This window comes from Aricia agestis, chromosome 10 (assembly GCF_905147365.1).
Source record: "Aricia agestis chromosome 10, ilAriAges1.1, whole genome shotgun sequence".
NCBI lineage: Eukaryota > Metazoa > Arthropoda > Insecta > Lepidoptera > Lycaenidae > Aricia > Aricia agestis.
The window spans coordinates 14,886,681-14,907,379 of NC_056415.1; the positions used below are offsets into that span (position 1 = coordinate 14,886,681).

At 39.2% G+C, this 20,699-nt stretch overlaps 2 protein-coding genes across 2 annotated transcripts; both read right to left on the reverse strand.

Annotated features, from left to right (window-relative positions):
• Positions 1–3,515: 3,515 nt before the first annotated feature.
• LOC121731221 (facilitated trehalose transporter Tret1-2 homolog) lies at positions 3,516–8,930 on the reverse strand. The gene is made up of 5 exons (XM_042120576.1): positions 8,614–8,930; positions 7,572–7,704; positions 6,309–6,532; positions 5,601–5,795; positions 3,516–3,737 (listed from the first exon to the last, which is right to left on the reverse strand). The coding sequence occupies exons 1-5, from the start codon at positions 8,845–8,847 to the stop codon at positions 3,516–3,518; spliced, it is 1,008 nt and encodes a 335-aa protein (XP_041976510.1). The 5' UTR covers positions 8,848–8,930.
• A 3,513-nt stretch (positions 8,931–12,443) lies between these two features.
• Positions 12,444–15,804, reverse strand: LOC121731222. Its single transcript, XM_042120578.1, has 2 exons — positions 13,969–15,804; positions 12,444–12,509 (listed from the first exon to the last, which is right to left on the reverse strand). The coding sequence occupies exons 1-2, from the start codon at positions 15,571–15,573 to the stop codon at positions 12,444–12,446; spliced, it is 1,671 nt and encodes a 556-aa protein (XP_041976512.1). The 5' UTR covers positions 15,574–15,804.
• Positions 15,805–20,699: the final 4,895 nt, after the last annotated feature.

Sequence of the window (20,699 nt, forward strand, 5' to 3'; positions counted from 1 at the left end):
GCAGCACTATTGACGGAGAGTTTGGTCTCGCTATTCCACTATTAATATTTTAGGAAATAACACAGTCGCTATTTTGTGACAGTAAGCTGACATCACGCTTGTAAAAATTGAAGGTTGAATCACACGCGCGTTAAGTCAACGTGTGGTTAGCCTTAACGCTATATTATTTATTGCTTAAGCTTGAAGAATTTGTCAGGATTCAGAGCTGGATTTTACTGAGGTCCATAGGCGTTGCATTTTTAGGACATTACAAGAAAGATTAATTGCTCGAGTTGCCACATTGACCTACACCGTTAATGCAATTTGGTATCACCATGTTAAAATGCAATGCCGCGTCACCTTGCGTTGTATTCACGCTGACTCCTGCAATTGATTGATAGCTTATAGTTTATACTATACAAAACTTTCAGAACAAAACAGAAAATATACTGTAGTCGAAAGTTGGTGATGTGTAAAATATAATGGCTTTAAGGTTTTAGTTCATTCCACTTTATGAAAATTATAATTCAAGTTTGAAAAATATAAGTTTGAAATTTGGAATGGCCTATACCGTTCGGCTTGATGGTTGGCCCGAAAGTTTAGGCGAGGTGAGGGGAAAACTTGTATATTTGCAGTGTAAAAACCATGATGAAATAAAATGCGATATATAACATACTATAAGACCATAGGACAATGTGCATACGATCTTAAGTTTATTCGATAAATGTATCTTTGTTAAATAAAATTATTTAAATTGAATAGTTGTTTTATTCACTTATCATTCATAAATTATATTATATCTTGAAAATCTCGGAAAATTGGTGTCTCTAATATTACGGGCTCAAGGCTAAATTGCCAATTCCCAAAGTGGTTGCTGCGTATACAGAAATTCTTATTATATTATCTTACACCATGTAAGGGTAACAATGGGGTAACAGCAGGGCAGAATTAAACGCCTTGTGAGGGCCTTGGAAGCAGCCCCGGATTTATAAATAGGCCGTTATAACGGCCTATATGCCACGGCCTAGGGGCAGCCGCGTCCATAGAGGCCCTTAAGATTACGTACATGGGCCGGCAGAAATAAAGTGGCATACTCTTATAAAAAATAGTAATTCGGCACTGCTTGGAACACGTAAGGTACGTAATTTGTATAGATTTGACAGATCGACCCCTCTGGGTAGAAACGTCGTAAAAGCCAAATAGCCATTTTACAGTACGGCCAAAACACAAAAATCGTAATTTTGTTTCACGCATATTTTTTTATTCCTTGAAGTTATAATAAACCGCTATAGCTCATTAAGCTTAGATTTTCGGGTAGTTTACTATATAGAAACTCAAAATATTCCACATTCAATAGTTTCAGAGATCGCATGGCTTTTACTACAATAAATCTAGTTGTAAATGGCTTTTACAACTTTTTTTTTGCCACAAAACGACTATAACCATTTATTCATTTGGTTGTATAAGACTTAAAACAACGTTTTATTGAAGGTATTTTTTGAATTAAAAGACAAGTGTAATAATAAGTGTAATTTGTGTATTAAATACGACCAACATTAGTGACGAATATCAAATTATTTCATAGTTTTTCATTACTTTAATGTATAATTGTACTTTTCCGACAAACTTTAATAAAATTATCAAAATAATCGGCCAAATATAAGTCGGACTCGCGCACGAAGGGTTCCGTACTGTTATAGAGCAAAAATTGTGTTTTTTTGTATGGGAGCCCCCCTTCAATGGTTATTTTATTTAAAAATTATTATTAATTATTAAATTACACATATAAATAGGGCATTTTTGAAAATGTCAAGTGCCTACCTGTGGCCATTATTGATATCGAGCAAAAAAGGCCAAAAAATCACGTTTGTTGTATGAGAGCCCCTCTTTAATATTAATTTTGTTTTGTTTTTAGTATTTGTTGTTAAAGCGGCAACAGATATACATAATCTGTGAAAATTTCAGAAGTCTAGCTTGAGCGGTTCTTAAGATAAAACCTGGAGACAGACAGACGACGAGATAGCAAAGTCTTAGTAATAGGGTCCCGTTCTTACCCTTGGGTACGGAAACCTAAAAACATGAAAGTTATTAAAGATATCTTTGGAAATAACAGGCTATTGTATACAAACTTACCAACAAAAAATAAACGACATACGTAATTTGTTATTCAGTCAACTCACTCATCACTGCAGTAACATTATCAATATAAGATCTGTTGATCTTAGATTGTGTTCAATCTCTTAACTATGCCGAAATAGTAAGCATTTAACAATAATAACATTATCTTAATAAAATCAGTTCTTTGTAATATATTCGTAATGTCTACGGTATAAATCTTTTTGAGGAAAACTGCTCCGGTACATTTTGCTCAACTTGATATAATATGAAACAATCTTACAAACAATTTTGTAAGATTGTTTCATATTTTTTTTATAAAATTGATTGATTTAAACAATTTTAAAGCTAAAGTAAACATTAGAGATATTTTCGTCTTTAAAATAATAGTGAATGGCACATTATAATTATTGTGTTAAGAAGTTTTCCACCAAAATACTTATTACCAAGAGTAACAATACGAAGAACTGATTTTCTAAAGCTATTATTGTTAAATACTTACCTAGTTTTGCATTATTTAGAGGTAAAGTTTATTTTATTTTGATAATTTTATTAAAGTATATCGGAAAAGTACAATTTTAACGTTAAAATAATGAAAAACTATACAACCAAATGAATGGTTATAGTCGCGAAGCAAAAAAAAAATGTTGTAAAAGCCATTCACAACTAGATTTTTTGTAGTAAAAGCCATGCGATCTAAGCCATGCGATCTCTTAAACTATTGAATGTAGAATATTTTGAGTTTCTATTTAATAAACTATCCGAAAATCTAAGCTAACTGAGCTATAGTGTTTTATTATAACTTCAAAGAATAAAAAAATGTTTGAAGTAGAGAAAATGTTGTAAAAGCCATATTTGTTGGTGACGTGTCTTTTACTACAAAATGTTTGATAGTATTATCTTCAATATAGTATTTATTATGTAGTATTAACCACGAAATTAAAAATATGTCGCTTACTACATAAATTTCAAAAATTAATTGAAAAAAATTGCGCATTACAACATTTTCAAAGAAAACTGGGTTTATAATGAGTTAAAAAATGTTGTAAAAGCCATTTTTTTTGCGAATTTGAACATTTCGAATATACAGATCGATAGCGCTCGCGATTCTGAGTAAGAAACCGTTAAAAACTCATTTTGGCCAAAATGGCTTTTACGACGTTTCTACCCAGAGGGGTCGAGATCTCAATTGCGTGAGAGTCTTGTGAACCTGTCAAATCCATATAATAAATTTAGAAATGCATCTACGCGTCGCGTTGCAGTCTGAATCAACCCGTCCGCTTGCCTCTTTTCATCCCTTTACACGGGTGACTATAGCTGCACAAATGGCAATTCGGCATGCGGCGTATTGCTATTAATATTTTAGACAGTTGATTCTCGCCGTGCGGCTTTAGTCACCCGTGTAAGCCCCGCATGACAATTTATTCAGTGCCCATGACTTTCTGTATTTCTGCCTCGGATTTCCCTCTAGTCTTCGGCAGGAATATTATAACGAATATGGCAGCCAACAGATTCAGTGCTCCATATATTATGTACGTGTTAGGGCTACCGATATGGGTGACCAGGATCGGATGAAGGAACGTTATGATGAATATAGAGAACCAACCGTACACCGATATTATACCGATCACCTTTGCACGGATCTGAAAAAAAACATGTCTAATGAGGGTAAGTTCGATTACAAGATAAGTCCAGGCTTTATAATGGCCATTATAGAAAAGTTTATTTTTAGGGTCAATTTCTACTAGCGCAAAGTCGAAGCGCATCGAAGCGAATTATTAAAACTGAATATAACAAATTCAACCTTAACTCCATAGCGTTAACGCACTTTATTACTTTTGAGAATTTAAAAATGCGCGCGCATCCGCGCGAATTCGCGTCGATGCGCCCGACCAACGCTGATTGGCCTCGCAGAAGAAATGTATGCGTTACGCTCTGGAGTTAAGGTTGAATTTTCTGTGTTCAGTTTTTGGGAATTCGCTTCGCTTCGCTTCGACTCAGCGCTAGTATAAATTGACCCTTACGGTAAAGGAGAAAAAGTGATATAGATTAACAAAGGAAATCTGTCTACAAAAACTGTCAGCGTTTCTGCTTTCTACGCTTTCGCATTTCTATTATGGCCATGCTAAGCCAGCACATAAGACCAGTGTCGTACTGCGTGCTGCGTCCGATCCATGTTCGAACCCGTGAAAAGCCCCAGAGTAGACGTCGAACTATTTTTATGGCAGCATACCTCCTGAAAATTTCCACCATCGTTTCACGAGAAAAATATACCATCCACATCACCTTGATGAGTGGCAGATGGCAGTCTTCCACCGTGAGTTTTTCGCGTAACTATCACGCACAGTAAAACTCTGGAACGAACTGTCGCCAGCAGTATTATCGGCAATAAAGACATTTGAATTTGAATTTGAATACGACCTGGATCTCGGTTCGGATCGTACGTAATGCAAAGCTGCTCTAAAAGTTAGCCATACTAATATTATAAATGCGAAAGTGTGTCTGTCTGTCTGTTATCTATTTACGCCCAAACCGCTGAACCGATTTTGCTGAAACTTGGTATGGGGATACTGAGTCCTAGGAAAGGACATCTAAGTCTACTGTTTATCCAGGAAAAATGTACGGTTCCCGCGCGATATACGAGTTTTGGCGCAACGGAGTTGCGGGCGTCATCTAGTATGAGATATTATATTAACGCCTCCGTGGTCTAGTGGTATAGAGCGCGGATCTTGACTCGGAGGTCGTGGGTTCGATTCCCGCGTTGGAAACATGTTATCTCCAAGTTTGGTTAGGACAATGCAGGCTGATCACCTGATTGTCTGACAAGTAAGATGACCCATGCGTCGGATGGGCATGTAAAAAGTCGGTCCTGCGCCTGATCTCTCGCCAGTCGTGTCGGTCTTCCGTCCCACTGGGTTATGAGAGTAAAGGAATAGAGAGTGCTCTTGTGTACTGCGCATACACTTGGGCACTATAAAATTACTCCTGCGTAGCTGGCCTGGTTTCCGTTGAATGAAACCGGCCACCGTCACCGAAACCGGTGTGGGATCCGGAGCTATTATTATATTAACGAGTACTCGGCTGGCACCTCTGTCATACGAGGTAGAGGCTCTGTGCAATATGCCATTTTATTGGACCAGAACGTTAACATGAATTATCCGGAGTTATCTTGACTAACATCAGTGACGGATTAAGACTACTTGATGCTCTAAGCAATCTCTGCTTGTGGGCCCCTCTATCCATAATCCGTATGTCAACTAGAATCGGTCTTTGAGCCTACTCTTCTGGTGCCGCCTCAGACGTGATACCCTAGCTAAGCAAATGCTTAATTTGATTAAGGGTTAATCCGTCACTGACTAACATGGTTATTCTGGGTAAGGTGTTTTTTTTATATTTTTTATTATGTAATTTGGGGCCGTCTATGGGCTATTCGCCCATATCCTTTTTTGCTATCTGTGTATAATGGGTAAGGTGTTTATTTTAGCCGTCACTTGTGCGTTACCTACCGCAAAAGGGAACATCTCTGTGACCAATACGTAGGGCAGAGGCGATACACCGCCAGAGAACGCGGCTGAGATGACCACGATGGCGGTTATAGGCAGCCAGCTGGGTATGTCTGTGCCGTGGGATTGTAACAGCGTCACCACGGCGATAGCTACCATGCAGATAGCGGTTATCAGGTGAGCAAGACATAGTAGACGCTGAAATAATAAAAAAAAACTAAATTTGCAAGACAGCGGTCACCCTAGGGGGTGAAGAAAAGAGCAACCGCCCGGGGCCTCGCTATTGTAGGGGCCTCGCAAGGGGGCCTTTGGAAGACAGAGGGTCTCACAAAGACCTGCCGCCCAGGGCCTCGCAAAGACATTCCGCCCGGGGCCTCGCCCGCCACTATTGTAAAATTTGTGTAGTCTAGACTCCGACTCTAGTTTCTCGATAAGTCGCTGAACACGGAAAATTAAAAAAAAAAAACCTTCCGCAATTTGTCTATAAGTACTCTACTTTATTCACTAGCGAGAAAGCATTGTAGTAAAATATTCTATAGTTTCCAAAGGCCCGCGTTAAAGTTACAGAGATACCAATGTTTTTACACGAATGTAAAAGAGGCAAATAGCATTAGGTCTTTTTCAATATTTCTCCTTGTTCGGTAACATCAGTATTACTGAATAATACTTACTATTAATAATCTGAGCTCTAGATAAAATTTTATTATCTACCTTTCTCTCAAACCGTTCCACAAACACAGTCAGTAGAAGGGCCGTCGCTATCATCACCACGGGGAAACCAAACGTGAGGATTTCGGGACTGATTTTGAACGTCACCCCGGTGGAATACAGCACTGATACAGCGTACGTCTGGATACACAGGGTCCCATTCCAGCCGCGAAGCGTGAACAAGATACCGATGAAGAATACCCATTTCCTCCATTTCTGGTTTTTCACTGAATAAATATAAAAGAATAAGTAAATAAAAAGTAAATAAATAAGCAAGATAAGTTTGCATCGACACGAGATGGACCGTTTGATATTTTATCGAAATGAAATACCTAATCGCACTGCAGTTCCAATGTGGTGCAGCTGTTTGCCTTGGGTTTAAAAAACGGACTATTTAAAATATAACAGGAAAGGACATAGCTAGGATTCTTTTTATCCCGGAAAAATGTACGGTTCCTGCGCGATAAACGAAGTTGCGGGAGCCTAGACTCTGTAGTACCAGCTAATAAAGTATGCCCCATATGGAATATCTGCCAGTATTTAATACAAAGCAAGTGCTCGAGGAATGGGGTCGCAACTCGCAAACAAAGCAGAAAGCAATGGGTTGAGACCCCTGGCCTTGAACACTCCAAGGCACTAATTCCTGGCTTTTGCTGGCTCACCATGGGTAGGAATCAATTAAGAATCCTTACCAGAAGCCAAACCTGGCACTGCGAGCTCAATAAACACCTTAACAGAAAAGGTGTTAGTAACGAGGCGCGGCGCAGATGACAGACTATCCGTGACGCACTTTTTAGTCTGTGGAAATAGAACCTATGCAATTATATGCAGTAACGCACACGACACGCAGCGCAGACGTCCACAGACTAAAAAGTGCGTCACGGATAGTCTGTCATCTGCGCTGCGCCTATAACGACTTGCAGATTCTGCGAGGTGGAGGACGAGACACCTATACACCTCCTCCTTAACTGTCCTGCTCTACTACAGAGCAGAAACAGACACCTTGGTCGCTACGTCAGACATCCACAGAGGAAATTCGTGGCACCAACCCCAACCACATCGTTCAATTTATGAGCAATTGGGTTGGGGACGGTACTCTAACGCGAAGGAGTCACAATAGATCCTGGGTTGGTAAAAAAAAATACCCCATAAGCCATATCTAACTAGATTCTATAGGTGTCAAAGGAAGTTGATCATGGTTTACTTCTAACTTTCTAAGTTCTAACATCAATTAAAACAAAGTAAAAAATAATGATGCATAGTCACCTAATTTAAATGTTGATATTTCAGGCAGCTTTTTGTTGATGGCATCAGTCTTCTCCATGTTCTCTACCTCGTTCTTAACTCTACTGTCAGTCTTCTCCAAGCCCCTGAGCAACGCTACACACTCTAAAGCGTCCTGAAAACAGAAATAATTCATTAATTTCTAATCAATTTAATATCAGAAAAAAATTGTTTCGTCACTAGCCCATCCGTCGGTCCGTCGCCAGTCGGTCTGTCTATCTACAGTCTTATTTCTTAGAGCTAACATCTTGTAAACTTTGCAATTTGCATGGATCAACAATTTCGATAGCGGAACTTTAAATCAAAGATATGTAGAGCTTGTCTAATTTGAAATGACGCGCCCCACCACTTCACTAGTTGATGTAAATGAAAAATGTTGTACTGTGAATACGAGAGAGGGGCGCGTCATTTGTCCATTGCCTGCACTGGTCCATGGAGGTCGAAGACGTCGTGGACTACATCCAAAAGAAGACGACACTGCGCTTGAGGGTCGAGCGTCTGCAGTCTCGCCACAAAATTAATTTTAGTTCCTTTGTGGTGAGAGTACCGACGAATCTTCTTTCGACCTTTGAGGCGCCGGAGTTCTGGCCGATGGATGTGGTCTACCGGAGGTTCCGGGGGAGACTCCGGAATGAAGCGCGTCACGTAGCCGTAAACACGTGACAAAGTGTAGTTTTTAAGTGTATAATAATAATATGTATGTTAGTCGTTAAGGTATATTATATTATAATATGAATATGTATGTTAGTCTGTAAGGTATTTGTATTATGGGCCTAGATGCCTGAAATAAATGGTAAAATAAATAAAAAATAAATAAATTTGTTAGACTAGCCCTACTCGTATATTGGATTTGACATAACGCGTCGCTAAATCTCATGCGCTTGCGATGCCTTATGTCAAACGCCACTTTTGATTTCTAACTCGGCTATCGGATGGGACTTGGGAGTTGATGAACGTTTAGTTGTGGGGCTCTGTTGTTGGGCTGGCACAGACTTTTGCAAAATCACCAAATGAACATACTTACGTCGATGCGTCCTTGCTTCACCAAAAAGTTAGGCGACTCTGGTGCTCTCAGTAGCAGAACTGTCATCAGAATCGGAACACCAATGACGCAGTATACCACATGGTAGTAGTCCAGGTAGGTACCCAGCACATACATTATGATGACTCCTACATACTGGGCGATTGGTAGTATCGCGGCTAAGGCACCCCGATTGCAATCGTCACTTATTTCCTTCACGTAAATAGGGATAGTCATGAAAACCCCGCTGGCCGCTATCCCACCGAATACTCTCGAGATTATAAGTGTTATTGTGGTGGGATATATCACTTTTAATATCCAGGATAACTGTAATATAAAATTATTAATTAGTTAATCAGCTATCAATAGTATCTATAGTCAAATTCTTATTTTAAAACCCACAAGAACTGCTCAAAATATAATAATACTTTAGCCCACGGTTTTGTAAGTTGTAACTATCATCTATATCATCTTAATATAATATTATCATGGACTTTGAAGTTGGGCAACTTGCTTTTGATAAATTCGATAGCGAAGTTAGAAACGTCGCGTTAGGTGACATGGCGCTTGCGATGCTTTTTGTCAAATGCCACGAATTTTTTTGTTTATTTCTATCTTCGCTATCGACATTTTGTATGCATCCACTGATTACCATCAGGAAAGCCATCGAGGAAAAGAAACAGAAAAACAGCCAACATAAAAAAAAAAAAAAAAAAAAAACACTTCAAAAGCTCACCAACTGTGGTAAAGCAAGCCACAGCAGTCCCATCTTCCGTCCATATCCGTCAGTTATATACCTGTAGACGAACACACCAACTATTGCGGACAGATTCATGATGCTGGCTATCCAGGCTATGTCGGTGTCTGAGAGAATATTCCCAGTGGGAAAGTACTCCGACTGCAGCAGCCTGGTGGTCGGAGACATCCAACCCAATTCTAAACCGTACGACAAACCTCCGCCATTCACTAAAAAGTAGGTCAGGATTTAAACAACCATCGAAGAAATTAATTCATAGGCAGACGACTTACGTCATTTGGTTGCGTTATGTCAAAATGTATTGACCGTAAACTTCCAATCTAGTTACGTTAGTAACATAGAATATCATTGGTTGATACGATCAAATGACAGAGATCCGTCATCTGCCCATGAATAACGTGCTATAATAGCTTACAACCACTGGTTCCATGGTTTGGTGCTGCGGTGTCCTTTTTTTATGAAATAAGGGGGCAAACGAGCAAACGGGTCACCTGATAGAAAGCAACATGAAGAACTGCAGGTGGGTTGCCGGCCTTTTAAGAGGGAATACGCTCTCTTCTTGACAGTTTCCAGGTCGTATAGGTCCGGAAATACTGCTGGTGACAGTTCGTTCCAGAGTTTTACAGTGCGCGGCAGAAAGTTACGTGAGAAACGCACGGTGGAAGATTGCCACTCATCAAGGTGATGAGGATGGTATATTTTCGCGATACGATCCAGAGGGATGGGAGCAGTTGGTATTTTGGCGCTCCTGCCCAGAGATGAGAACAATATTCCATATTTAAAGGCCGAACTTGCGCCTTGTAGAGTTGTAGGCGTTGGTACGGACTGAAGTACTGTCTCCTGGGGTACAAATCTGTCTATTGTGCATAAGGTGAGCAAGCCGGACCAAGGGTTGGTACTTGGTAGCCACTCGTTTATTCAATTGTCACAGGTTCTAATCTTTAAAATTTTGTTAGCGCCATTTATAAAATACTCTACTGAATGTTATTTGTTTCTACTTACCCAATAGAGACAGCATCCATTGCATATAAGTATTGCCCTTCCTTATTTTCATATTTTCAGCGGACATTTTAAGATTTAGAATCAGTATGAGAATCTTTTTTTCAGATATTAAGTTTATTGTATTGTACTATGTCCGGTCTTTAGGTACCCATTTACAGGGGTCTCAGATTACTAGAACTACCGCTCCATATTTTAGGGTAGGACTAACTTTTTCTAGAAAGGGTACGTTGTAGTTAATAATTATTATTTGTCTGTGAAATATGTCCGTTTGTCTTAAGTATATTATTATGGTTTTTACTTTTTAGAACTCCGAACCTTAAAAGGAATTTAGAAACTGTTACTAATTGATTCTAAACTAAATAGTTTTGGATTCAGTATAAAAAAAAATAAGGGTGAGAAATTGTTATTATACTATACCAATAACATGTGTAGTATTACTGTACCTGTTTTCTTTATCTCAATTTTTTTTACTTGTAACAGCTCAAATAAAAGTTATGCAGAGTTTTCACACAGTATTTATTTTTACAACATTGAACAATGAAATCAAAATTGGACAGAGTTTCCACTTAAACACTCAATGTACAAGAATGAATCAATTCTGGCATGGCTGGCACTTATATAGCTCCATCCCCACCGGCGGTGGCTGATTGCTGGCTTGGTGGGTGGAGGAAATGGCAATTATGGCGGCAGAAAATGCTGACTGACGTCACATCCGTTACACTCGGCCATCCTGAAACAATTGCTCCCGCAATGGGAACAAGCAGCAAAAGTTAACTTTCAAGTAAATCAATTAAGTCATCAGTCTCTAGTTGCTCATCAGAACTGCTACCACTATCTGTATTTGGAGCTATACTTCGATAAGGTCTTAATGCATCTGCTGAAACTAAGCCCGTAAAATTCTTATAGCCACGTAATCCCTTAACACTTCTAATTCGGTATCTATCCTTTCCAATAACTTTAGTTATTATATATGGACCGGAAAATAAGTCGTCAAGCTTGGTGTTGACCTTTCCTGCACTACTAGTAGGTGCCTGTCTCCAAAGGACAAGATCACCCTTCTTATATATACAAGCAACTTTTCTTCTTTTGTCAAAATTACGTTTCATTCTAATACTAGCTTTTTGTATTTTCTTAGAAGCTTTTGCACGTCTAGACTCAACTGGCTCTGATACACGCCCAGGGATGGAAACATCACACATAGGTCTGCTAGTATGGGCAAACATTAGATCATAAGGTTTATAACCAGTAGTGTCATTTATGGTATTATTAATGCCCCAAATTATGTCAGGTAAAGAATTAGCCCAATTAACAGAAGCTTCACTTGGATCAGTGGCCCGCAAAGCATCAAGAATAGTTCTATTGCTACGTTCAACTTGACCATTCGCACGTGGACAAGCGATTGCATTAAGAGTGTGTCTAAATTGTTTGTCGTTACTAAATTTTTTGAAGTGCCTACTAGTAAAAGCTTTGCCATGATCAGTCACAATATGATTTGGATACCCAAAGAGAGAAAAGGTTTTCTTTAGTAAGCGGACCGTCTCCACAGAATTAAATGTACGTGAGGGTTCAGCTATCACGAACTTTGTAAACGAATCTGTTAGAACAAGCATGTACTGGTACCCCTTTCTAGTCCTACAAAACGGCCCTAAATGATCTATGTGAACCATGGACATTGGGATTGTTGGTTTAGGGATAGGATAAAGTTTTCCTTCTTTTCTTCCATAACTATTTTTGCCATACGCACAATGAAGACATGCATTTACATATTTTTTAATAAATTTAGTCATTTTAGGAAACCAGTAGTTATTTTTAATTATTTCCATACACCGATTTAAACCTACATGTCCGATATCATCATGATGCATTTGTACAATTTTCCATTTAGCTAAACCTGGAACCACTAACCGATTACCGTTTAATGTTTTTCGATAAAGCCTGTTGTCCAAAATTACAAAATTGTTTTTAATTTCTAAGTCCGCGGTATTATTATTTAATTTGGTAATTATGGTGTTGAGTTTATCGTCTTGATACTGTAAAGTGAAAAACCAGTCTGTAATTTCGAGGCGGTTTATATTCACGGTATCCACAGGATGTCTACTAAGCGCGTCAACATGTTGCATACGTTCTCCTGGCCTATACTCTATAGTAATGTCATAATCTTGTATCGAAAGCCACCACCTAGCAATGCGCGGAATCATATCCCGCTTAGTTAACGTAGCTCGAACAGCTGTACAGTCGGTTACTACTTTAATACGTTTTCCTACTATGTATATCCGAAATCTACGTAGAGAATGAACAACAGCCAGAGTCTCTAGCTCATAACTATGGTACATACTCTCTTCTTTCGTCGTAACTCGACTGAAGTATTGTACAGGTCGCAGTGTACCGTCAGTTTGTTTTTGTAGTAATATTCCGGCAATACCTATCTTGCACGCGTCTGTGTGTATTTCGGTGTCGAGTGCGGGGTCATAAAGAGCAAGCACAGGTTCTGAACACAGGCTAGTTTTAAGCTTTTCGAAACTATTTTGTTGGTCACTACCCCACACCCAAGTAGTACTATTTTTCGTTAAATCTGTCAACGGACGGGCATAAATAGCAAATTTTGGAATAAACTTTCTAAAGTAACTACAGAGACCGACAAACTGACGTACATGATGCACATTAATAGGCACTGGAAATTGTGATACGGCCAACAACTTTTCCTTACCTGGCTGAATACCATTAGCTGATATTTCATAGCCCAAATATGTAACTTGGGTTTGTAAAAATGAACATTTTTTCATGTTTAATTTTAAATTTTCGTGAGCTAATTTACTAAGTACCCTTTCCAAAATTATTAATCCAGAATCAATATCAGTTGAGGGTAGGAGTAAATCATCTAAGAATGCCAATATTTCATTCTGACAGTTTATATCCGAACTGTGGCTTATAGATTCTACTAATTTATTTATTAGCCTCATAAATACGGCGGGTGCGTTTGCTAAACCAAAAGGTACTCTAACGTATTCGTAGTGGCCTTGAGGAGTTATGAATGCCGTTTTATGCGTGTCTTTAGGATCTATACATAATTGGTGATAACCTTGGGACATATCGAGGGTAGTAAAATACTTTTTACCCGCTAACTTAGATATTTGATCATCTATATTCGGCAAAGGGAACCTATCTTTCACAGTCACTTCGTTAAGGGCCCGGTAATCGACACAAAGTCTATTATCACCGTTTTTTTTCTTAACTAAAATTACGGGCGATGCGTAATTAGATTCCGATTCCGTTACAATACCTGCCGCTAGTAATTCGTCAACTTTTGATTTTACTACTGCTTGTTCACAATGCGAAAGTCTATATGGCTGACGATGTATAGGTTTATCACTAGTAAGATTAATTTTCATCTGAGTTAATTTTGTACAGCCTAGTTCAAAGGTACTGGCAGCAAAACAATGTTTAAATTTTGACAGTAAAGTAATTAAATTTAAGCGTTCTTTTTTATTTAATGGGCCTATTTTAATATTGCTTATTTGGACACCCCCTAATTCTGAAGGTATAGTGGCTTGGCTTGAGGAACAATCATTAGAGTTATGGCTTTCGAATAGGCAACATACCTGGCTTACTGGCTGCAGACGGTGTGGCTCCTCACAGCTTTCAGCTCTTGTCAGCACTTCTCCTTTTGGCCACACAATAGTCTCGGAGCCCATGTTAACGACTTTGATGTAGCCCTCCTCACCACGCATCAGGGTCGCGGGCAGAGAGAAGGAAACACCGTGCAGGTTATAGTGTCGTGGCGGAGTCACTACATCGTTATCTCTTCTATTTCCTAAAACTTGAACACGAACTATAGAAGCACCTGGCGGTAGACGCTCCTCACTGGTAGTTACAACCTTGAATTTGTTATTCTCTTCAACAGCTTCGGTTTCGCAAACGGAATTAGAAACATATTCGAAATTTGCTACGCATCTGCTAATAGTTAAAGTTATTCCATTGCTGTTGATTATTGGCTGTCCGATTAGTAGATTTACTCCATTCATATTTATGCTGGAAAGATGAGCTTGACACTGCATAGTTATCCCATCAATTTCTAGCTGAAAATCTACTTCTCCTTGGCTAGTTGTCAATCCACCTGAAAAACCTTTTAGCACTACACTTGTAGGTTTGATTTCTAGGGATAATGCACTTGCGACTTGCTGATTTAGTACGTTAACTTGGCTCCCGGTATCAATATAAGCTTTGACATGGACGCCGTTAATTTTTGCTATTTTCTTGTAAACATTATCGCTGTACTGACTCAATAAGTTTATTTCCTTTGTGCTATTGCTGGTGTTTGTAATCTTATTATTTAATGAAGAAGATGGACAACGTAATGCTATATGCCCCTGTTTACCACACTTAAAACAAGTGCGAGTATCTGGTAGGCTACAATTTCGCAGTAAATGACCAGTCTTTTTACATCTTGGGCACGGATCAGTTTCTGGATTTGCAAAGATTTTCTTATCAATTACTTGCCGATTCGTTTTTTGCCATCCAGGATCATGTGATGTAGCATTATAATCATCAAGGGCACACAAAAATCCTTCGTAAAGCTCACCTGGGGTTTGACACTGAAAAGCTCTCGCATTTGCTTGCAAGGATATTGGAAGGCCGCGAATAATACAAGAAACGCTAGCGTTGTCAGATAATTTACATCGAAAGCACAGGGCAATTTTATCTTGATAATATTTTGTCATGGACTCTGTGGGTAGTTTTTTACGACGTAATAATTCTTCTAGCATACCACCGTAGTCCCTGTGTTTAGGAAAAGCACGCAACAACATTTCCTTCCACTCGATATACGAGTAATCGTAATTGTCTAGACGATTGTACCATTTTTTTGCTTGACCTCGTAATTTGTCTTGCAAGTAGAAAGATTTTATTTCGTCATTCCATCCATGAATATCTCCGATTTGATCTACTTTCTTAATCCAGGCTGCAATAGTATATTCTTCTACATCCGGATCGAATTCTGGAATCAAAGAAGCGGCACGGTGATGTTTAGATTTGCTTATGGAGGGCTCATCATCTTGAAGATCCTGTACAGCTTGCTGAACATTTTTTTCCAGTAATTTTTTTAACAACTTCCTTGCAGGTGGTGTACTGGATCCTGAATCATCATCCGATTCCGACTGTTCACTTTGTCGTTGTGACGTAGATATTTTATTATGTCGTCTTTTCATTTTATTCGTACCACTTCTGATTGTAACAGCTCAAATAAAAGTTATGCAGAGTTTTCACACAGTATTTATTTTTACAACATTGAACAATGAAATCAAAATTGGACAGAGTTTCCACTTAAACACTCAATGTACAAGAATGAATCAATTCTGGCATGGCTGGCACTTATATAGCTCCATCCCCACCGGCGGTGGCTGATTGCTGGCTTGGTGGGTGGAGGAAATGGCAATTATGGCGGCAGAAAATGCTGACTGACGTCACATCCGTTACATACTTATTGTTTTTTTCTCTCGTTTATTGGATTTTTTCTTACACAACTCACTTGGTCTGTCTGAACATAAAGCAAAATAATACTGTCTGAATTTCACGATCAATTGTGCACTATTTAGCGACAACGAGCAAACAACGAGAATCAATTAATGACAATATTTGTTAAGGATAGGTTACACAGCACGAGCAGCTGAAGCGACAGTAGGCAGCTACTGTGCCTGTGTACTCGCACGAGAGTTGTAGTCGACTCGCCTCCCTGGGTCACACCATGCACGCTGCTGACATCGCAGATAGGTAATGTCCCAGTGAATTCCCCTAGACGAATTGTACCTGTGGTGCGGGAAGGCGAGTTGCGAGTGAAAACAAAAAATGTTGTAGTAACTCGCACGTGAGTAACTTAAGAGGATACAACAGGGGCTAGAGAAATGAAAAAAAAGTAGGTGTAATATCTATAGCTGTCTCCCTTACCTCGCCTATACCGCAGAACGCGATAGAGACAACTGCAGAAAATCAACGATTCGTTGTCCCCTGATTCCATCTCCAAAACTTAGGTACTATAGGTAAAAAAATTAGGTACTTTTTTCATTAAAGATTAAAGAAAGGGTTGAGCTGTGTTCCTATGTTTTGCTTTTTTTGTATAATCTAGCCAAATGTGTTTTCTGGACACGGCGGAAAATCTGGCAATTTTTTTGGGTTTTTGAACGTTCATATCTTATTTAATAATTAAATTATGAAAAAAAAAGAAAACATAGGGATATTGTATTAGTGGCCGTAGATATTCAGGAAAAAAACTATAACTTTACTAGCATTATCCAGGAAGGAAACAGGACAACGTTTGTATGGAAAAAAGGGCGTTATGGACTCCTCTTAACCCATCCACTCTCACATGAAAGCAATGTCTGGGTCACACGGAGGGAGCTGACATGCGAGTTAGCCTATCCTTTAAGGATAGGTTACACAGGTAGGACAGCTCGATTCGCCTCCGTGGGTCATAAGTTTGGTCACAGTTACAACTCACAAGTCACAACTCACACCATGCACGCTGTTGACAACTGTTGACGTCGCAGATAGGAAATGTCCCAATGACATAGCCTAGTCAAGTTGTATATCTATAGTAATACACTAGAGGTCAGTGATCTATGGTGAGGAAAGGCGAGTGGCGAGTGAAAACATAAAATGTTGTAGTAACTCGCATATAGGCTTGTTTTAGGTGGAAAAATAACATAGTTTTGTTCGAAGTAGGGCCTGCTAAACCTAAAGTGTGATTTGAGGGAGATACAATCGTTTTCTAAATGGCACTGCTCTCGTGTCATACGCCACACGTTAAAAAAATATACGACACGGCTGCCGTGTCATCCGCAATGAATCGGTTGCAAGCATAGACTTATTTATATGCATTATAAGTTTATGGTTGCAAGTGTGGACAGGTTTGCTTATTGAACATGCTACCATGCAAGTAGTATCGATCAGTTTTACGCTAATATAAGCATGCTTTTATTTTTTTATGAAATAAGGGGGCAAACGAGCAAACGGGTCACCTGATGGAAAGCAACTTCCGTCGCCCATGGACACTCGCAACATCAGAAGAGCCGCAGGTGCGTTGCCGGCCTTTTAAGAGGGAAAAGAGGAGGGTAAGGAAGGGGAAAGGGTTGGGTTTTGGGCCTCCGGTAAACTCACTCACTGGGCGAAACACAGCGCAAGCGCTGTTGCACGCCGGTTTTCTGTGAGCCCGTGGTATTTCTCCAGTCTAACCGGCCCATTTGTGCCGAAGCATGGCTCTACCACTTTCTTAATATATTAGAAACAAATGTTCGAATGTATCGAGTTCAAACAGCATGCTTGTTTTAAGCATGATAATAAACTTGCTATTATTATCTTATGTGAGGTTTGGTCAGAGGCCACACCAACCTGGAGTCCAAAATTATGTGGCGGTACCCAAAATTCGCCTAACATTCCTGCATCGCGCTATCGAAGTTTTCTGAGCGCGTCGGTATATATACGACAGCTGAGCATATTCCCACAATTACAAAAAAGTCCCATCTTTTAAGCTAGTAAAGCTACTGAATTATTATTTTTATTAAGGACTGGAGGCGGGTAAGGACTGTTCAAGGCGCATTTTCAACTTTGAGCCCTGAAGATCTCAAAGTTTTTTGGACTTTTATTTATGAAATTGGATAACGAAACTTAATAATACTTCGCTTTCTTAAATAAAATTTATTCTGTGCACATAAATTTCTGTATTTCTGTCTCGGTCTTCCCTCTAGTCTTCGGCAGGAATATTATAACGAATATGGCAGCCAACAGATTCAGTGCTCCATACATTATGTACGTGTTAGGGCTACCGATATGGGTGACCAGGATCGGATGAAGGAATGTTATGATGAAGATTGAGAACCAACCGTACACCGATATTACACCGATCACCTTTGCACGGATCTGAAAAAAGGTAAGTAAATTATAATAATAGGAATCGTCCAGAAATAGGAAAAGTAAAGTTGTTGTTATAGCGGCAACATAAATACACAATATTGCCACGGCCGCACATGCGTCTTTCGTACGAAGCTTCGTGTATATGAGATGATACCATTGGGCCAGGGGTTCTCAATCTTTTTCAGCCTGCGGCGCACTGACCAGTCAATATTTAAACAGTAATTATTTGCTTAACCTTATTAAATAATAAACAAATATTTAATTATCTGCCTGCTTTGTATAATTTATAATTATTATAATTTTATTTTAGTGAAAATATAATGTAATTTTGACTGTTATACGTACCCAATAGATACAGCTAGCAGCCATTGCACATAAGTGTTTCCCTTCCTTTTGTTTATAATATCAGTAGACATTATTAGATTTTAGATTTCACTACCAACAAAATTTGCGGATATTCTGTCAGTAACAAAGGATTTTTTTTCGATTTTAATTCTTGGTATTTTTCAGATTAGGTACTAAAATTTCCTTTTAAAAAACTGTAGTTATTAATTATAAACGTTAACTGCTCCTGAAAATATGACATCACAAACGTTTAAACTTTTAGCTAAATTCAAAACAAAAAATACATTTAAAACCAGTACTAGATACAAATCGCAAAATAAAATTTCTTCTTTCCTGGGAGAGCCTCCTGATCCATAATCTTTTTCCTCACTCAATTCATCATCCATCAATCCAGAAAAGATTCTGAAAGCTCCAAACTATCCAAAATATTACCTCCTTTTAAGTTTATATTGAAATGAACAAATATTTTCAAAACGTCCTACGACCATAATATGAGATATTGAGATAATAAAAAAAATATTTACTTACATCTATATACCTTCAAAGTTTGACATCATCGCACAGGCATTTCCCCTGATCTGTACCCCCAACATCTGTATTTACAGGTGTCACAGGTGGACTGCACTTGCTGCGGTCGAAAATCTGGTGCTCAACGAGAGACCAGAGCCAGAAGTATGTGTCCGCTCGAAGGAATAAGGCTGAAGCGTCCTGAACAGCTCTTACAGCGAATTGGCATAGCGGGTCCTCTTGTGGTGTTTTCGGTCGAAAGTCGTTTGTGCTGCACCGAAAAATCTGGTGAAATAAAAATTTGATGTACTATCAGATAGTTGATTCATAGGCCTACGACTATACGTAATTTGATCGCGCTATGAAAAACCCAGCTGAGAGATTACAAATGAGATGAAAATTGAAATTATATTAAGCATGCGTATAAAATAAATATTTTGTGAATAATGAAATGTCGTGTCTCAAGTGAGTCATGTGTGCTGGCTCTTATTAATATTTTTGAGTGGAGTTTCAGTATTTCTCACCTGATGTCCACACATTTCCAACATACAGTAATTCAGGTACTTCACCGGTATCAACTCTACACGAAAACCCAGATTTAGAAGTTCACCTGAAAAGAAAAAAAACCCTTACGGTACTTTTAGTACGAAGCGAAGGTATAATATTATGACTTTTTTTTAATGAAATAAGGGGGCAAACGAGCAAACGGGTCACCTGATGGAAAGCAACTTCCGTCGTCCATGGACACTCGCAGCATCAGAAGAGCTGCAGGTACGTTGCCGGCCTTTTAAGAGGGAATAGGGTAATAGGAGAGTTTAGGGATGGGAAGGGAAGGGAATAGGGGAGGGTAGGGAAGGGAAAAGGGTAGGGGATTGGGCCTCCGGTAAACTCACTCGGCGAAACACAGCGCTAGCGCTGTTTCACGCCGGTTTTCTGTGAGTACGTGGTATTTCTCCGGTCGAGCCGGCCCTTTCGTGCCGAAGCATGGCTCTACCACGTATAGACTAGATGCCGCCAAAATTCGTTTATTGCACGGGAACAGGGACGCGGGACATTTTCTGGGGTAAAAAGTATCCTATGACCTTTCCCTGGGCTTAAATTATCTCCATACAAAATTTCAGTGAAATCGGTTCAGCGATTAGAGACTGAAAGGGTAACATACAGACATACACTATATTTATAGGATCTGTAATACTAATATTAGTATGGAGAGATGCTATAAAACTAAAAATTGATCCCCAATCATAAACAGGTAGAGTACGGAATGTCGCTCCCAATTATGGCCAAGTAGGCCTTAACACGTTGGCCCAATGCGCTGGCTCATTGCCCTGCCCTGGCCCAAGACCCAAGGCTCATTGTCCTGGCTTTAGATGTGCTACAAAAACTTTCTTGATAATTTTTCTGCCTGACCGCATCGACCGCATCGATATTATAGTTGAACCGTTCTTCATCCTTTGGTCTAATCCAGAGGTTCCCAAACTAATTTTGCCTACCGCCCATTTTAAGAAGAAATCAATGATATTCTACGTATACAATATACAGATCTGTTACGTCCAATGATATTCTACTTATACAG

Bases quoted from the DNA above. Each gene is read 5' to 3' on its own strand.
- LOC121731221 (XM_042120576.1), bottom strand. From the start codon at position 8,847: ATGACTATCCCTATTTACGTGAAGGAAATAAGTGACGATTGCAATCGG. The intron at 5,796-6,308 runs GTAGATAATAAA...TTATTATTTCAG, and splicing joins TGGAACGGTTTGAGAGAAAG to CGTCTACTATGTCTTGCTCA. The intron at 3,738-5,600 runs GTAGGTAACGCA...GTTTTTTTTCAG, and splicing joins CAGAGATGTTCCCTTTTGCG to ATCCGTGCAAAGGTGATCGG.
- LOC121731222 (XM_042120578.1), bottom strand. From the start codon at position 15,573: ATGAAAAGACGACATAATAAAATATCTACGTCACAACGACAAAGTGAA. The intron at 12,510-13,968 runs GTATGTTGCCTA...ACATTACTATAG, and splicing joins GTCTGCAGCCAGTAAGCCAG to AGTATAGGCCAGGAGAACGT.